The 20,377-nt window shown below is 40.1% G+C and overlaps 1 protein-coding gene across 3 annotated transcripts in view; it reads left to right on the forward strand.

Moving 5' to 3' along the window:
* LOC108716490 (protein stum homolog) overlaps positions 1 to 20,377 on the forward strand; it is a 43,304-nt gene that overhangs the window by 13,119 nt on the left and 9,808 nt on the right. Inside the window, exon 1 of one of the 3 annotated variants that reach the window (XM_018262664.2) lies at positions 2,839 to 3,131. The exons of 1 other annotated variant lie outside the window; for it this stretch is intronic. In XM_018262664.2, the coding sequence (XP_018118153.1) occupies positions 2,969 to 3,131 (163 nt within the window). In that variant the 5' untranslated portion in view covers positions 2,839 to 2,968. Of the gene's footprint in view, positions 1 to 2,838; positions 3,132 to 20,377 lie in introns of those variants that run through there. One more of the 3 variants, XM_018262663.2, reaches the window with a different exon arrangement.

Here is a 20,377-nt window from a genome sequence, read left to right on the forward strand (position 1 = left end):
CTGGATGGTGCGGTTCTTTGAGTTGAAGTTTATATATATAAAATACACAAAAGCCATGAATATCTTGTAAATTATATCCTTATAAACGGTGAGTAGTGATGTCATCAGTTATAAACGGTGAGTAGTGATGTAATTTTTGTCACATGACTCACTAAAATTGGTGTATTATAATTAATAAAGTACCCCCAGTTGTAAAATATAAGGATATTAGAAGTTACCTCGGAGTTTCCTGACCTGTATAAAAACACTCGGCCTTCCGCCTCGTGTTTTTATATGGTCATGAAACTCCTCGGTAACTTATAATATCCTTATATTTTAAAAGAGGCGGTACTTTATTCACTATATATATATATATATATATATATATATATATATATATATATATATATATATATATATATATATATATATATATATATATATATATCATGCTCAGTAAGCAGCTACCTGGGTGATAGTTGTAAATGAAATGGCACTCGCAGGACTTCAAAGACACACACAAAACGGGTTATTGTGTTGTCCAGATGAAAACGTTGAACTACACAATAAACCAATTAAAACCAAAGTTCTGGACTGCGGTATTTCTTGTAAATACATAAATGCATATGGAGAGAGAGAGAATTTAGCACATTATATATTTCATGGCATCTCATCCCTTTCAGTGTATGACTGGCACTCAGGGAGTTAAAATTACACGTGACACATGAAATCAGACGCAAATACTCAGAGAATGTATTATTGTGCTAATCGTTAGGTAATTCCTAGAAGCCACATGCAGGGTATTTATTCCCTATTCCCTATTATCATTGCTAATACTAACAGGTGAGTGGGTTGATTCTCCCATTCAAGGGGGGACAGCCCAGAGAGTGCATGGAGAGAAACTATACATACAGCATGTGAGAGTGACAGCATAAAACATGAGAGAGACAAGTAACTACATGGGGAGGCTTTCATACAGTGAGAGAGAGACACACAACATGAGAGAGACAAGCACAAACAGAGTGTACTTATAGAGTGTACTTATAGAGTGTACATATAGAGTGTACATATAGAGTGTACATACAGTTTGAGAGCCAGGCACATAGAGAGACCAGAATACACAGATTGCCAAAGAGAGACAGTCCAACAAAGGGTGAGAAATATTGTAAGTAATGGATAGCACACTCAGGTCAATAAAAATTAATTTATTACAAAAAAGGAAAAAATAACAAACAATACAAAAATTATATTTGGTGAGCCCAAATGGGTGGTTGTGCTTAGCAGTTTGACTTGGAGACCCGGATGGGGAGCCTCCTATGGATTAGCACCCCGCATTTTGTTTCTGAGGTTGTGCCCCTTCTCTCTTATGTTTGTAAACACAGGGTGACATTCTTGGAGAAAACCTAGTATAAAGACAGTTATAGAGAGGCACAGACACACACAAAGACATATACATATACAGGTATGGGATTGGTTATCCGGAAACCTGTTATACAGGATGGCCTTCTCCCATAGATTCCATTTTATCCATATAATTCACATTTTTAAAAATGATTTCCCTTTTCTCTGTAATAATAAAACAGTAGCTTGTAATTGATCCCAACTAAGATATAATTAATCCTTATTGGAAGCAAAACCAGACTATTGGGTTTATTTAATGTTTACATGATTTTCTAGTAGACTTAGGGGCACATGTACTAAGCTCGAGTGAAGGATTAGAATGAAAAAAACTTTGAATTTCGAAGGTTTTTTTTGGGTACTTCAACCATCGAATAGGCTACTTCGACCTTCGACTTCGACTCGAATGATTCAAACTAAAAATCGTTCAACTATTCGACAGTCGAAGTACTGTCTCTTTAAAAAAAAACTTTGATCAACTACTTCGCTGAGCATCAATGTTAGCCTATGGGGACCTTCGCAATAAGGTTTCTACGTTTTTTTTGATCGAAGGAAAATCCTTCGATCGATGGATTAAAATCCTTCAAATCATTCGATTCTAAGGATTTAATCGTTCGATCGAAGCATTTGCGTTAAATCCTTCGACTTCGATATTCAAAGTCGAAGGATTTTACTTTGAGGGTCGAATATCGAGGGTTAATTAACCCTCGCTATACGACCCTTGGAAAATGTGCCCCTTAAAGTATGAAGATTCAAATTACAGAAAGATCCATTATTTGGAAAACCCCAGGTCCCAAGCATCCTGGATAACAGGTCCTATACCTTTATAATGAGGTGTAAAAATGTGTCGTTTATGAAGACAAGTCCAACTGTAAATTCTTTAGACACAATCCTGAGCATGCATGGACTCTATTCATAATGGTACTCACACCCTATGGGCTCCATTACAGTACGGACTGGTATAAGGAACCGCTGAAATTACTGTGAGTCTGTACTTGCCACTGCCCTTAGCGGATTAGCCTAATAGCCACAACTGATTTTCACCAAGTGAATCTCACTCTAATGACATTATTAATATTGTGATGAACTTGTGTACAGGTGTAGATAGTTTGAGAGCCGGGCACATAGATAGACAAGAATACACAGATTACCAAAGAGAGACAGTCCCACTTAGGTTAAGAGACTGACATCCTTGGAGAAAACCTAGTATAAAGACAATTATAGAGAGACACTGACACATACAAAGACATATACAGGTATGGGATCCGTTATCCGGAATCACTCAGTTTTAGAAATAGGTGCGCCATTTTATGCCAAATTGTATTTTTTTGTGTGTAATTTAATATGCAGCTTTTTAATTATGAGACACAAACTTAAGGCACAGTGATATACACACAATCAGTGTAAGATACACACACACAGTGACACACACACAGTGGGAGACAGGGGAGGAGGAGGAGTAGGAGGAGGAGGAGAGGAATTGCCTTCTTTCTCTCTCTCGCTCAGTCTGACCCTACACAAACCTGCACCAAGTTCCAGCACATCCCGATCCACTGCTCTCTGCTCAGGGCACCCAGGGGGCACCACCAGAATGGATATCAAAGAAGGGGACATGATAGACAGAGGAACATCTGCCAGCGGAGTGGTGGTACAGGTCAGAGAGAAGAAGGGACCCCTGAGAGCTGCCATCCCTTACATGCCATTCCCTGTGGCTGTCATCTGCCTCTTCCTCAACACCTTTGTGCCAGGGCTGGGTAAGTAGCACCTCTTCTGTACCTTCCCCTGAGGGATCTCTCTCTGAAAGGGTTTGGTCCTACCGGGGAACTTGGGGCAGGACAATGTCATAGACACAAGGGATGGAGATTTAAACTTTCCCTGATGGCAACATCTTCACATTGGGAGTATTATCTGGGCTGGGAGGGGCACTACTACCTTACAGTAAATCATTGTTTCTCTTTATTGATGGTTTATTGATGCCATGTGCTGTGTTCTATTCTGGCACTCAACAGGTTAATGATTGTACGCTCTCGCTGAAAGGGTTCTCATTAACCTACCTGTAAGTCAATTATAATGGACCCGTAGGTACAATGCTGCGGAATATATTGGTGCTTTATTAATACATGTACTTGTTTGCCTGTAAGTCAGTTATAGTGGAACCTTAGTTACAGCGCTGCGGAATATGTTGGTGCTTTATTAATACATGTAATTGTTTGCCTGTAAGTCATAGTGGAACCTTAGTTACAGCGCTGCGGAATACGTTGGTGCTTTATTAATACATGTAGTTGTTTGCCTGTAAGTCAGTTATAGTGGACTCTTAGGTACAGCACTGCGAAATATGTTAATGCTTTATTAATAAATGTAATTGTTTGCCTGTAAGTCAGTTATAGTGGACTCTTAGGTACAGCTCTGTGGAATATGTTGGTGCTTTATTAATACATGTACTTGTTTGCCTGTAAGTCAGTTATAGTGGAACCATAGGTACAACGCTGCAATATGTGTTGGTGCTTTATTAATACATGTAGTATTGAATCAGTCTGTGTGACAAATCCAACAGGGAAGGTTTTGCCTTTTAGGATTATCCTCACTGTCTCTTTAATGCAAACAAACAACAGTTTTATCCTTTGATTCTTTGTTGCTGTTATTATCACAGCTGAAAAACGATTTATTACGTTCAACTTATACCAAAACTATTTTAAAGGCTTTTCTCCTAATTACCAAAAGGGGGCACCAGAGCACAGGCAGAAGTGTTTTGTTCTTACAGAGAGTTGGCTGGGGAGTGATTTGGGGTTGCAATACAGATTTTACGTGTGTGTGTATATAGATATATATATATATATTATATGTGGGAGGCTATGCCTGTACTGCCTGGCGCTGGCAAGGGCAGAGGCTGGGGCATAATTACAGACATAGTGTAATTCTTGCTGGGTGTCGCTAAGCAATTCACTTTCTACGAAGCATCTATCTGCATTAATAATAACATAGGTGCGAATCTGCATAACTGCCGTAGCCGTAGCAACATATCTTACATCTTCCATCATTCTCCGCATTCGGACAGCACTGACTGTTGTTTGGTTGCTATGGTTATGGCACCCTAAACACCAGGGGTTAATACTGCTAACAGGGATTGTCAGACAGGGGATAAAGGCAAAATTTGCACTATGTATAATTTTGCTATCCTTGCATTTATTATTCCGTATAGGATGGGTGAAAGACCTATTTAGTGATCATACACATTTGCCCATGCAGCTCAGTCCCTTAAAAAATGATTTAATTCTTTCTACTTCTTGGAAAATTTCCTTCACATGCCCTAGTTACTTCCCCTTTAAACAGCTCCTCCGCCCGAACACTGTTTTTTTTGCATAATGAAAGGAAAAGTAACTTCCCAATATAAATGTATTATTCATGTTTACTGGTTTTATAGTGATATGTAAATGGAATTGCTATTGAAAGCAGTATCTGCCTGTCTGAATTTCTGCTCTGCGCTGCTGATTCTGACTCCTGAAATAATGTAGCAGAAGCGATGATGGGCTAATACTATTTTTTAAGCTGCCAAGAAACCCCTTTCAATACATAAGCCCCCTCTCAAGCCTTGACCTTCTCTCCCATCCATTCCTCAATCACGCACATCAAAATTTTAGCATAATGTATGACCTAATCTGGTCCCTTTAATTTTAAGCAGATATGCCAGTGTAAGTGGTCAGTGACCTTTCATTTCCTTGTGCTCTTAACACTATGAATGATTATCAAGAGGTACTTACATCCCGTGGGGAATCCTTAAGCTCCTTGCACAAATCCTATGGGGATGTTGTATCTACGACAACATGTTTCTGGGGGGGGGGGGGTTGTTAATGTCTCACATCTCCAAGGCCAGAAATTAGAATAAACTGATAAAAATGATTTCATAAATCACAGCATCAAAAGCACTATGTGACTGTTCCATCCCTACACTTCATAGGCCAGTAGTTTGCAAGTAGATCAGGCATTTGTATACAGAGAAAGAATGTTTGATGGGAGGCTGTCCGGCTCTTTCTCAGCATCATCTCAGAATAGAGACAGAAGAGCACAGAATGGGATATTTATTGGGGAAGATGATCCAATTCTGGGGATATGATGGACTGTGTGATGCAGTTTGGGGCCACTGGACAAAGAAAGCATATTTGAAACAGTTGCCACTGGGCACCATCATTCAGGATTAGTGGCACTGTGGGTGGCATAATGCACAGTTGTTGATTCAGGTTGATGTGCCAGTCTTGCCCCCTCCACTACAGTAGATAGGGCAGCCCAACATGAATTGAGATCTGGGGCGAGTGCTGATTTTCTTATTTATGGACCATTCTAGGAGCTGTTCTTGGGCAATTGCTGCCACCATGTTTTTGTCCATATCCTTATATGAACTAAAGGAGGTTTCGATGGAATGATGGAGCACAGCATGGGGTTGTTATGCTTTGGAGACTGTGTGTGTGATGCACTTTTAGGGGCACTAATCTGTTTGAGTGTATGCTCCCCACGGCACAATGTGCTCCATAAACAGAATATTAGATTAAAGCAGGTGTAAACTTCTGGCATCCACAGCTGACATATTCTTCAGTTTCCATTGAAGCACAGGGCTGCTCATCAGCCAGGCCAACATTAGGGCTTCATATTATTAAGTTAGTTGGGTCCTCCCACAAGGAGGCTCCAGTTATGAATCCACTGTTCACATGGGCCCCTGTACAGTGAGCCTTGTCAAGAAGTAGAGGGGCCCCAATTAAAAAGCCTCCATAAGTCTGACCCTTTAATCTCACAGTCCTGCCTCTCGGGCCACACTATGCCACAGGGTCCTTGATTGAATCATCTCCTGCCCTCCCCATCAGCACCCAAATAAATCATAAAAATAACTCATTTAATAACACACTTAGTGAGCTCCCTTAATAATCTGGACCCCTTGGGGACTACCAGTAGAACAAAGCGACATATTTGGGGCCACCCTCATACTTCAGTTACCCAAACCTTTGGGTAGTGCTCAGTGGAACACAGCACCCGCAGTCCACTGGGGATTCCTTTGCCAAACAAGGAGTCTCCCAGCTCACAGAGAGACCACGCTGAGACTCTAATACCAGTTAAATACCGTTCCTATGGAAGGTCTGATCTAGTATGTGAGATAAACAAATGCAATGGAGTGTGTGCCAAACTGTTCCTTCTAAAACACTCCAACTCACTGACCCAACAGCTGACTCTCTAACAGAGAGAACCATTCCCTGACAAATGACACCATGGTTATATTAAAGGCAAAACCAACCTTTTCACCTGTTCTTTGGAACATGGAAATATGCCATAAACTGTTATAAATCCATATATGGAACAAAACAAGATCTAAAACAGCAGTGGGTGCTGCGTTAACGTGCTTTTAATTGCACTGTTTTTTGCAGCTTTAAGATTTTGGCAAAAGTAGATACAAAATAAATTCCAGAACCTGGCAGCAAAACAGATCCTTATTTCTTATTAAAGACATTATTGTTCCCCATTAAGTGCTTGTCAGGATTTGCATCTGTCACCACCATCTGTAAGGTCCGACTGCAGAGCGCAGTACTATTAGATTTCCTCATATGTATGGAACTGTGCTCTTATGTAATAACTTGTTTGGCAGATAAACCTGTTGGAATCAGGGTTTATCTTATATTTATTTTATCTAGAGGAGAAAATCCCTTTTTGGCCCAATAGAGACAATTCTGAAATGAAGTCTCCATCCGGACAGACAGATGCTGCTTTTAATAGCAATGACATTGACACTTAACTTTATAACCATTGGACATGTGTAATGAATGGATATCCTGAGAATTTAGGGTTACATGGCTTGAATTGAATCTAGTTTGCAGTTGGTTTGTATTTTTCAGTTTATTGGGGTTCTGGGAATTATTTGCATTTTTATCCTGTCTATAGTTAATGGTTACTAAGGTAAAAGACCTTGGCAACCAGAAAGTGGATGGATTTGAGCCTCAGTTGTTTAGGGATTCCTTTGTAAAGAAGGGGGATATACTTCTGGGGATTATAAATACACACCCACCCACCCACCAGATGTGTGTCCGCACGCTAAAGCTGGCCATAGATGTAACAATTATGATCTTTCTTGGAAAAGATCTTCGATAGTTCGATTCAATACACATGTGTAGTGATGAATCGTCAGATATACAGGTAGATATACAGGTAGAAACAATAGAATTCTACCTGTATCTGACGATTCAGCACTAACAATGGACAATGTTTGGGTCCCTTTAAAGGCACCCAATCAAAATTTTCCGTCCAGACCGATATCGGTCGGCTCTTTTCCCACCATACACGCACCGAATATCATACGAAAATTCATTTCATATGATATTATTTTTGCGATCTATCTATCTCCTTGAGAAAGGTCATATATATATATATATATATATATATATATATATATATATATATATATTCTGGATGAAAGAATAAATACAAGTGAAATGTATTCAGGACCAGCAGGAGGATTATGGAAAAGCCATTTCTAAGACCGCAGAGCTGTCTATCAATGACGAGAAGCAGGCGTGTGTGATTTTATAATATGATAAAGTATACGGGGAATTGGAATATACCCCCCTGTCAGGTCATGGGAACAGTAAGCAGAGTGACCAGGAAACAAGCAGCCTGTCCGTCACATCCCATAATAAACAGTCCTGTCTCTGCACTAGAGGTGTGTGAGGAAGGGTGCAACCTGCACATATGCACATTTATACACCTTAAAGGGGCAGTTCACTTTAATATTAACCCTTAAGTGTAATGTCTGGAAAAGCCAGATCTTGGAGTTATTTAGAAAGGTTACTGATTCTGAAAGGGAATTTGGATGTTCCATTTAACAGGTTACTTGTGAATTTTCTAGCAGATGAATGAGTATTAAATAGGGTTAGGGCAGCACGTCCATCATTTTCTGGGGGATCCTGTGGTTTACAATGGTGATTTTGCCCTGGGCCCATCAGATGTAGCAATTTAAGCTTGTAAACAATTTGAAAAGAAAAGATCCCTATACCTTTTATTTTCCCTATGGCTTTGCCCAAGGAAATTACTGAATGTATATCCATTTGCTTCATTACTCTATTCTCTATTCTCTATTCTATAAAAATGCTACTGACTTGATTTGCAGTTTCAGCCTTGCTTCAGCAGCCATTGTCTCACTTGCTGGTCTGCACCTCCTACGGGGCTTTGGCTAACTAAATCTAGAGAAATTGGCAAATTGGTTATTACATAGTCCCAGTAATGTGGATGCGACTGTTCTAGAGGTTAGCGAGCAAGAACACAAGATTAATTTTTGTACAAAATAACTAGTGAGTGGGGTCTTAGAAAACTGTTCAAGGCTGGAGGAAAGCAGCCCCTTCCCCTGGCTGTTGGTATAGTTTTAAGGCAAAGACAGACTGGGAAATTGGGACTGGGATATAGGAAAGCACTTGCAGGAGATTAGTCGCCCACGTAAAGGAGATTTTTTCAAAGGCGACTAATCTCCTTGTCAACCTTACATTAAAAGGCATGTAAAGGCAAAAAAATAAAATCCCATTTTTACTTTTACTTTAATGAAAAAGAAACCTATCTCCAATATACTTTAACTTAAAAACATGTACTGTTTTTTAAGAAACCTGACTGTATGCAGTGAAATTCTCCCTTCATTTACTGCTGTGTATAGAAATTGTCAGACGGTCCCTAACTGCTCTGCAGGGAAACAATCATACTTATGAACAGCAGGGGGAGCCCCGCCTTACTTCCCAGCCATGCAGAACTCAAGCAGCTTTGTTTGTTTCCATGTAGAGCACTTGGCGACTGTGTAGAGATTTGTATTGGATTTTATTTTTGCCTTTACATCCCCTTTACTGTTTCCAACTCCAGCTGTAGGGACAAAGATCATGGAGGATTATTTTGCTGCAGCCATTGGTTCTGCAGAGTTGGAGAAAGTTTGTATTAAACAATACAAAAACTATAAAATCCACATTAGATTACATGACAACACAGGACCCAGTGCAGTTTGTATATTCTGATTATTAATCAGTCTTGCTGTATCGGCTTCTGGAAGATATTTGACTTGTGCTGTTTTGATAATTTATGAAGATCCCTAAGCAGCCCAGACCACACTGAGCATATAGAATGGCAAATTCTAAGCAACTTTTCAATTGGTCTTCATTAGTCTTCTTCTTTTTCTGACTCTTTTCAGCTTTCAAATGGGGGAGTCACTGACCCCATCTAGAAAACAAATGCTCTGTAACACTACAAATGTATAGTTATTGCTGTATTTTATTACTCTTTTTTCTATTTAGGCCTCTCTTACTCACCCTTGAACATATTCAATTAACCCAGAGGCCACCAGAACCTCACCTCTGAGATAGATCATTTGTCCCATGTAGCAATCTAATACTGCAAATATCTTTTAAACCATAGCAAAGAGAAAATGAAAGTATATGGTGCCGAAGAGCTCTCTCAAAAACTTCCTTTTCATTTCCTTTTGTGCCACAGAGCCCCTTTAAATGAACTCGTTTAATTACAAACAGCCGATCGTTACATATCTCGAGCAGCAGGACCTTTACACAATTAGCAGCGAGAGATATTTGCATAATAATTGCTCATTTGTTTGCTGCCTTACAGGGAAGGTTCACTGGGCTGATTGGCAGCTTCCCTTACTTTACACTGAGAAAAAAACTGGTTTATCATTTACATCACTGCTCAGTTTATGGGGCCACGGCAGCACCGGACTTGGACTGTCTGGACTGGACTGTCTGCTTGCTCCATTCTGCTCTTCAGTGCATGAACCTCCATGTACCTACCATTATCTATGTAAATAAGTAGCTATTTTCCCGAAAACACAACTAAAGTCAAATAGTCACATGACCATAGTCAAGTGATTGTTATATAGTGCCTGAACATGGCTAAAAATGCTGTATTTTGTATTACTGTACCAGCCAAGAAGTTCAGGAGTCCAGGCCTTTAAAGTTGTCCCCAGCAGTTCCCGATCTTGGATCTTGTAAGGCATCTTTTGTGTGTCAGTGGCACTACACATGCTCAGTGAGCTCTGAGCTGCTGGGGAGAAAGCTTATGGGCACACAGGCTGAAGGCTCCAGTTGTTTTCAGCCTATGCATTTTTGCAGGCTGAGAGAAGCAGATCTACTCCCTGCCCGTGCTCCATTGATTTGAATTCGATCAGCCTGTGTGCGGTCACAGTGGATCCGAAGCTGAGGTCAGCCTGGAAATGCCTCCTTTTGCGTATTTGGGCTGACCTCAGCTTCAGCTCCACTGTGTATGACCGCACTCGAATACTGATGATCAAATTCATGGGGATATTATGAGGCCCCCCAGTAAATTATTTTTCAGGCCCCCAAAATGTCTACAGGTTGCCCTGTTTTACCAATATTTATTGAAATTGTATAAGAATTAGGGCCTCATGGGGCCCCTATACCTCCTGGGCTCTATACCTCCTGCTTCCTCTATAGTGAGGCCGATGGCTGATGCTACAGGACTGATTATGAATCAATTCTGATGGATTTCTCAACCCGTACCCGACTCTAACCCGCCCCCTCTCAATCCGTACCCGGTCCAGGCCTGCTGCTGCCCTCTGTTTATAGACCCGCCCCACCCGCAGTGATGTCACAAAAGGGACGGGGGCGGGTGGAATTCTATAAATTCCGGCTAGGTTGCGGGTGGGGAGAGCAAGAGCTCGACCCGAAGATTTTGTGCAGGAGTCGGCCCGAACCTGCCGACCCACTGGTTTTGGCCTGCACATCACTACTGCACTGATCTCTATGCTGCCGTGTAATCTGACTCTCATTTAATCAGCCTTGTATTGTGAATGTTATATTGTAAAAATAATGTATATTGTAAATAACTCGCCATAAAAGTGCTTTGAATTTATGCCAATTCCCTCATTTGGAGGAAGGGAAGCATTGCAGATATGATACACAAAGCCTTTTCTCCTAAATAGATACCGGGGGGCGATGTGTAATTCTGCAGTCATTTCTCACTACCAGACCGTGAAAATTGCGAATCCTCGTTTGCATATTTTTGCATATATATATTTCTCATTTCATTCCATTTCATAAAAGGTCTTACAGGTTAAGTAGATTTCTCTTTGTATGGGAGGTCATCTGTAGTCACAGTGGGCCCCCATAGTGCTGTTATTTAAAGGGGAAATTATCCCTTTATTGATTTGGTTTAGCATTATGCTACAGGAAAAGTTAAGGGTTTAGTAACCCTTTAAAACATTATTGCCACCATAATGAATGTTTTCAAAATCTGCCCCCTGTGCATAGTGATGGGCAGTATTGGCATTTTCAAACGTGACATTAACCTCAATAAGAAAATGAGTTCTGTGCCAATGTTTCCCTGCCCGGTCCCTGCTTCACTAGTCGCACATTAGAGCCTCGGGGATATTACTTATCAATGTGTATATCTCAGCCGAGGGGGAGAGTGTTAGCCCCAGTGGTAAATCAATAGAGATGCTTCCGCTTGAATAGAGTCAATCAGACTGAATGAGCGCTGATTGCTCCCTGATTGAATTTCACTCTCTCGTGTTTCTCTTTTGCGAAACATTAACCAATTTAATGTCACTGATTTAGAGTGGGATCCTGCCAGTCACGTTGGAATTTCTAAATATTTTAAAATGTCATTTCATATGTGAAAATAATTATCTAATAAAATCCTTTCTTCCCATGTTGAAATGGATAGTTCTATGCACACAAAATGTACCATTTGTGCAAGAATCCCAGAGGATATAATGCCTACTGCTACTATAGACACCATCTCTACTATACCTGCTATTCCATAGTCACACTCCCTTCCCAGAGACTATTATCCACTGTTACTATAGGCACCATCTCTCCCTACTATACCTGTTATCCCACAGTCACACTCCCTTCCCAGAGACTATTATCCACTGTTACTATAGGCACCATCTCTCCCTACTATACCTGCTATCCCACAGTCACATTCCCTTCCCAGAGACTATTATCCACTGTTACTATAGGCACCATCTCTCCCTACTATACCTGCTATCCCACAGTCACACTCCCTTCCCAGAGACTATTATCCCACTGTTACTATAGGCACCATCTCTCCCTAGTAACCAGATTGCTGAAATTGCAAACTGGAGAGCTGCTGAATAAAAAGCTAAATAAGTAAAAAACCACAGGTAGTAAAAAATGAAAATAAGAATATGACTCTCTACATCATACTAAAAGTTAACCCAAATTGATCTCTGATGGTCCCTGACTTATTAACGGTATAAGAGACTTTCAATCTGTTAACAATTAGGGGCAGTGACGTAACTAGAGTGTGCCTGGCCCCCCTGCAAAAAAATCTTCAGAGGGTCTCAGCGCACTCCTATCCCCATCCTCTCGCCCAGGGCAACCATGGGGGGGGACAAGTGGCCCGGGCATGAAGGGGGGCCCGGCAGTGCAGCACTTCTGAAAGAGCCGGGCCCCCCTTGCGAGCGCCGAAGATTTGCGGCCAGTCGAACAGCCGAAAATGCAGAAGTGCCGAACAGCTGAAGCGGCGAAAAGACCCGAAGTCACTAAAACAACCGAAATTGAAGTCCTGAAGTGGTGAAAAGACCCAAAGTCACGAAAGGAGTCGAAGTTGAAGTCCTGAAGCCATAAGTTCAATTCTACTGAACACCAATTTGTGTTTTTTTTTATTTAGTTTTTTTTAATCCACTGGCCACCAATGTATTATTTATATTATTTTAATATTCTATAGGCCCCTGCCACCAAAGTTTTTTTAAAAATATTTTTTGGGGCCCCAATTTTTTTTAACATATAAGGGGGCCCTTGCGCCAATGTTTTTTTAAAAAATATTTTTTGGGGCCCCAATTTTTTTAACTTGTAAGGGGGGCCCTGACGCCAATGTTTTTTTTAAAAAGACATTTTTGGGGCCCCAATTTTTTTTTTTACCATGTAAGGGGGGCCCTGGCGCAAATGTTTTTTTAAAAAATATTTTTTTGGGGCCCCAATTTTTTTTACTTGTAAGGGGGGCCCTAGAACCAATGCTTTTTAAAAAAACTTAATAGGGGGCCCTGGCCATCAGTAGCTTTTAATAACTTGTGGGTGTTGGGGGTTACTTTTTTAGCGCTGATGTCTTTGTGGTGTAGAGGGGGCGGGGTCTGGGGGGGCTTGGGAGCCAGGGTGGGTAGGGCCCAGGGGGCCCTGAAAATGTTGTTGTACGGTGACTGTGATTTCTAATGGCAGCCCTGCTCTCGCCCCTCCTCCGCGTCCCCCTTCCTTCTTCTATAGTTACTCCACTGATTAGGGGTCTCCAGAGGATCCCAAGATCAATTATAAATCATTGTGTTAACTCTCAAGGCATGGGGTGAGGGTGCAAAGTTAACTGGGTAAAGGGTACGGCTCATATATATATATAATCACTTTCTGGTTCAGCGTTGTAACAGTGAGTCCTGATGTGACCATTCTGTAACCAGTCAAAAGGCTCCATTTATCGTTTATAAGCTTGTATACCCCTCTGTCAGGAAATATTATATATGATTTATGGTTCCCTCTGTAACATTTGCTGTTCTTCAGCCTTTATGTGCCAATTCATTTGCAGTAATTAATTTGCTAAACTGAACTAGCTGTGCTTAATAATTTTGCCTAATTAGATTAATTAACTGATACGCAAGCGCAAGGCATTTTCACACATGATAAGGCGCGGTGTTAGCCATGCACCACTGCACACACTGCATCTGGCCGGCACTGACGAAACCTTGCTCTACCGGGACAGATTTCAGCACTACTTAGTAGGGGGCAAATATGGCATCTCCTTACAGCAGTGATCCCCAACCAGTAGCTCGTGAGCAACATGTTGCTCTCCAACCCCTTGGATGTTGCTCCCAGTGGCCTCAAAGCAGGTGCTTATTTTTTAATGTCAAGCCTGAAATCTAATTTTAATTGCACAAAACCTAAGTATAGTGCCAGAGAGAGCCTCTTGTAGGCTGCCAGTCCACATAGGGGCTACAAAATAGCCAATCACAGCCCTTATTTGGCACCCCAATGGACTTTTTCATGCTTGTGTTGCTCCCCAACTCTTTTTACATTTGAATGTGGCTCACAGGTTAAAAAGGTTGGGGACCCCTGCCTTACAGTGTCAACTGGTGATGATTTCCCATTGCCGCTTTCTGGTCAACTCTACTGTAGGATAGCCATTAATAGAAATGAGGTCGGCTTTAAGCAAACTGAGGGGGCTGTTCCTGCTGAATTGTGCTTAGTACAGAGGAATGTGCTGCCATTGTTTTATGGTATCTCTCTGTACAGACTATGAACAAACTTAGGGACTGTTCCTGCTGAACTGTGCTTAGTACAGGGGAAATCCTACTGTATGCTGCCATAGTTTTATGGTATATCTCTGTACAGACAATTTATGGGGCTTTTCCTGGTGAATTGTGCTTAGTACAGGGGAATATGTATGCAGGAACATCATACAGTATGTATATAATATACTTGTTTGCTGCCTATTCCATCACTGTATTAAAAAACATGCAATCAAATTAGCATCAAGACCCGCAAACCTATTTCTGGCTCAATGTGAGAGACTGGAAAATAACTGATGAAATTGAAATAAATTGACCAAAAAGACTCTCTTCTTTCCCAGATTTTCTAGATCAGGCACCACACACCAATGATCTCACGGCAGTGTGAATAAATGAAATGACGTAATGATGTATTCAGTCTCTGTCTAATAACACTTGAAAATTTGAACAATCCCAGCGATCCGAATTTGTAATTGGGGAATCATTTTTATTGTTTTGTTTTGGTAGGACCCAGTTATTATTGTAGATGTTTTAATAAGAAAACACAAGGTAAAGGCACTGACTGGGAACAGCTGCATAGGACAACTGCACACACATACTATATATAATGATAGATAGTTGATAGATATATAAATATAAACTGGCGACAGATTAAGTTGGTAGTTTATTGAGCAGTGTATGAGGCCCTCAGACGTGTTTCTCCAATCAATATATACCCTGGCGGGTTTAAAAATCCCATTGGACCAAGCATGGGCGAGTCTATAAATTTAGGGGCCAGAAAACTAGTTGCAACATCAGCAGGGCCAAAGATAAGAAATGTATCAAGTTAGAACAGTTAGAGCCGGTTACCCTCCTCCCAGAGAGATAAGAAGGTGAAAAATTAAACTTTATACTTCAATATTAGAAAAATCATACTTTCCAACTGTCCCTTTTTCGGAGGGACAGTCCCTCTTTTGACAGCTCAACCCGCAGTCCCTCATTTTTACTGGAAAGACCCTCTTTTCTATGCACTGAACAGCCAGAAAAAGAAACAAAGTTTCTCACTTAATTGGCCTTTAGCAGAGAGCCCAGAACAGCTAACAGGTGCAAATATGATACTTTGTAACAATTTTGAGACACAAAAACACAGTTTAGATAAGGAGAAATATTTTCAAACTTTCATAACCTGCCAAATTTTGTAAAACAAACATGGTAATTAGGGGGTGTGGCCACAGAAAGGGGTGTGGTCAAAAAATTGCTGCGCTACGTGCGGGAAAAAAATTTTTGTCCCTCTTTTTACTTCCAAAATGTTGGGAGATATGGAAAAATGGTTCCAAATAGAAAATAGATTGAAAAAAGTCTTTATTTCTGGTGAACACTCTAAAAATAACTGAACTAAAAAAAGCATTGGAAGGTGAACTATCTCTTTAAAGGTATATTGAAATCATAGTATTATGTTTTAAATAATTATTACTCTATGTTTATAGTTTATATTACCCTAGTCATATTACCCTATGTTTATAGTTTATAACCTAGGCTTTATAATGATACTGACACTATAAAACTATTCTTAAAAATTACATATAGGCCATGTTTTTCATTTTTTGCTGATGGGCTGCTTGAAGTTCCTGACTGTTTTGCTGACCTGACAGTCTCTTCTCAGCCTGTCAGTTAGAGTTTCTAATAACAGACTACTGCAGTACAAATATGGTGGTCCCCTCATAGAGGAACATGGGGGATCAGTTTGCTAATGTAAAAGCATCAGGCAAATACTTTTATTGCAAAATGATAAATAGCTATGATAGAAGTAAAAAAGTAAAAAACGGGCGCCGGCGCCGTTTCGCGAGGAGGGAGGGAGAGGAGCGAACTGAGCATGCTCACGCCTGGGGCAAGGAGGTTTATGCTGAAAACAGGAAGTCTGATACAGAAGACCATGTGTACACAATAGAAGGAAAGAAATGTGGTGTTTCTTATGCAAGAGGACTCAGAGCAGCAATACTTTGAGGGTTTACTGATATATTTATATTGACCTTTCTGATAAAGCTTACTTAATTTTAACCTTTCCTTCTCCTTTAAGGTGACCATTCCCTGTATGTTTTTAGGATCAGAACACCTGTCTCACGCCTGCCTCACAAGCCACAGGATCAGTTACCCTTTATCTGAAGTGCTTGTTAAGAAATTAATGCAGTGCTGCAGAGAGAGGTTCTCGCCTAATTTCCGGTAGAGAATAGAATGTTCAAAATGTATAAATATATCAGATTGTATAGACTAGAGCAGCAGAAAATAACATAGAGCTATTATACCCTGTGAGAAAATGTAAATTGATTTCCAAAAAAAAAGGCTAATCATGTGAGGACCTGTCCCTTTATATATTTTTATTATTGCTTTGCCTGTGTACCGTGCAGGTCATTTATTGTCTGATGCATCTGCTTTTATTCTTGCTATCAGCCATTTAATAAGGGATTATTATGGCCTTGGCTGTACTTAGTATATTCTCCATGTGTGCACTATTTAGGTCACAGTTTAATGGACTGAAATGGGAATACAAACAGATTTACTAACCCATAGCGACCAATCATCAGGTAGCATTAGCTGGTGGGAAAGCAAATATGTGATTGGTTGTTGCTAGACCAGACGCAACCTTAAAGACTTTATATTAGGTCAAGATCTTAAGGCCACATTTTGCTCCATTCTCTCTTTATCTGTAGCAATTTCCATTCTCCCTGTCAGTATATTGGATCCATTATCTATTATAGATCTAATGCGGCCCATTCCCCGCGGGAGCAGCACATCTCACTATAGTAAATGCAAACGTGGTGTGACCTTTATGGTATTTTTCAGAAATGACAGTGATTGACATTGAACAGACAGATTTGCTATAAACTGTCACATCGCTATAATCAGCCAGCAGAAAGAATACTGATATGACAGATATGGGTAATTAAATAATTGGGACTTTATCAGAGGAGGGGGGTTACATGGAAATGAAAGCACCTTGAGGCAGTTCTGAAACCCTTAATATTGTCAATTAACCCCACCACAGGGCCACTGAGATATTATCAATGGATGGATATGGTCAATAACTGCTGGTTCTTCATAGATTGTGTGTGCACATATTTGAACAGAATATGTTATATACTATAATATCTAAAGACATGGAGTAAGTCATAGACTGTAGACATTCCTTTCCACGACTGGAAAATGTACAGAGACAGGCATGAAAATTATTAATGGTAATGGAAGGATGTTATTAAATAGCAGCACTAATCAGTTTTAATCAGCTGTAAGTGCATTGCTAGGAATCCATTGGAGAACCATGATTTGGTGTAATTTGTATAATGTATAGGCACTATTTCTATGGTCAGTATATGCCTTCCAGTCTCCTTCTATCCTGCTCTACTTTATGCCTGGGATTCAAAATACCTTTATAACCCAGCAAAACTCACCCTGAACAATGGCAAGTTCAGCAGTTCTATATAGGGGTTCAGGCCCGGACTGGCAATCTGTGGGTTCTGGCAAATGCCAGAGGGGCTGCTGTAAGTTGCAATAGACAGTCACTGTATATTGGGCTAGTGGGAGGTTGTTTTGGCCTCTGTGTACCTAAAATGCCAGGGCCTATTTTGAATCTCAGTCCAGGCCTGCAGGGGTCCATGGGCAAGGCTACCATACTCACTGGGACCCCTGCACAAGCCCCACTACCCAGGTCTGCTTTCATTGCCCGGGCTCCTGGTTGAGGATCATTATACCAAAACAACAAACCTTATACTGGCAGGAAGATCTGTGCAGGGGTCCCATTGTGTTAGGTTAACTTCTCAATGAGGTGCTCCTTTTATTACACCTTTAAAAATAAATTAAAGGGGTTGTTCACCTTTAAATCGACTTTTATTTAGATGTAGACATTTCAGAGACAATTTGCATTTGGCTTTTTTTTAAATAAAATATTGTGGCTTTTCTGCAATTAACCTTTAAGGGGTTGCTCATGTTCCAAACACTTTTTTTAATTCAGTTGTTTTTAGATTATTCCACAGGAAAAAAAAAAATTCAATTACTTTCAATTATTTATTTTTTTACTGTTTTTCCAAAATCTAAGTTTAAAGTTGAATGTTCCTGTCTCTGGTGTTTGAGTCTGGCAGCTCAGTAATTCAGGTGCAGAATCGAAACAGTTACAATTTTGCAATATTTATTCAATAGATTTCTCAGCAGCATCTCTGGAGTTTACAAAAAAGAAAATGCCGGCTCCAATCTCCTTTGGACTGATTATAATATATAAATAGAGCAAAACCACTTATAAAATTTTACGGGTCAAATCCCTTATTTTTATATATATATATATATATATATATATATATATATATATATATATATATATATATATATATATATATATATATATATATATATATATATATATACATATAATTGCTCAAATTGCACAAATTTTACGTTGATGTAAACCGCTAGGCAATCCTTACCAAGCAGAAAAATCTGACCTGGGTGTCCAGACCCCAGGCCCTTCACTCCAATTGTTAGATAATAGAAAACAGCCAAAGAGCTTTACACTCACCAAGTTAGCCGAATGGTCCGGGTGCCGTGCCCCGAACCCGTAGCTTAGGCAAACTCTGTCTTCAAAATAAATCTGCACGCACTCCTGCAACCATGGCCATGGAGGTTAAAAATGTAACTTTATTCCATATTAGTTAAAAGTTATGCGTCCTAACGCGTTTCGTATCAACAGATACGTAATCATAGGCACTGTGAGTGCCTATGATTACGTATCTGTTGATACGAAACGCGTTAGGACGCATATCTTTTAACTAATATGGAATAAAGTTACATTTTTAACCTCCATGGCCATGGTTGCAGGAGTGCGTGCAGATTTATTTTGAAAAAAAATCTCTGGAGTTTAGCAACTATTGTATCAATTCTAACAGCTGCCAGTAATGAAACCCAGAGATTGAACAGTTTACAGGGTCCGTGACCCCCCCTCCCAGAGCTGCTTTAGAAGGTGAAAAATGACACTTTACACTTCAATATAAAAAAAAAACGGTCACACATAGAAAATAGAAAGTAATTGGGAAAAAGTCGTTATATCTGAAACAACTCACGCTCAGATTAGTCGCCCATTGATAAATCTCCTCTTCTTCAGGTCGACTAATCTCCCAGAACTGCCTCCTGCCAGCTAGAATGTAAATCGAGATGGGATGTCAATCTGTGCGCTTCGTTTTTCGACGCAGTAAAAAAAAAAAAAAAGTGCTCCTAGTGCCATCCAACCGACGATTTACATTCTAGCCAGCGGGAGGCAGTTTGGTAAGATTGGTCGCCCCGAAGAAGAGGAGATTTATCGCAGGCGACTACTCTCCCCAAATCTGAGCGTGTGTCTCTTCTCTAAAAGTTTGGAAACTCTTCAGTTTGGAATTTCCGTAACTATCTGGTTGCCAGGTTTTTGTTTGCTTTAGCAACCAGGCAGTGGTTTAATTGTGAGACTGGAATACAAAAAGGAGAGGGGCTGAATAGAAAGAAAAGTGAGAAAAAGTAACAATAACAGTAAAATTTAAGCTTTACAGAGCATTTGTTTTTTGGTGGGGCAGCGATCCTCATTTGAAAGTTGAAAAAGATGAAGAGGAAAGAGTATAATTTGAAATAATTTGAAAACTAGAAGAAATAAATAATGAAGACCAATTGCAAAGTTGATAGGAATAAGATATTCTATGCTAAAAGTATACATGAAGTAAAGGTGAAGCCACATGCCAC

Source organism: Xenopus laevis, chromosome 5L (genome assembly GCF_017654675.1).
Source record: "Xenopus laevis strain J_2021 chromosome 5L, Xenopus_laevis_v10.1, whole genome shotgun sequence".
NCBI lineage: Eukaryota > Metazoa > Chordata > Amphibia > Anura > Pipidae > Xenopus > Xenopus laevis.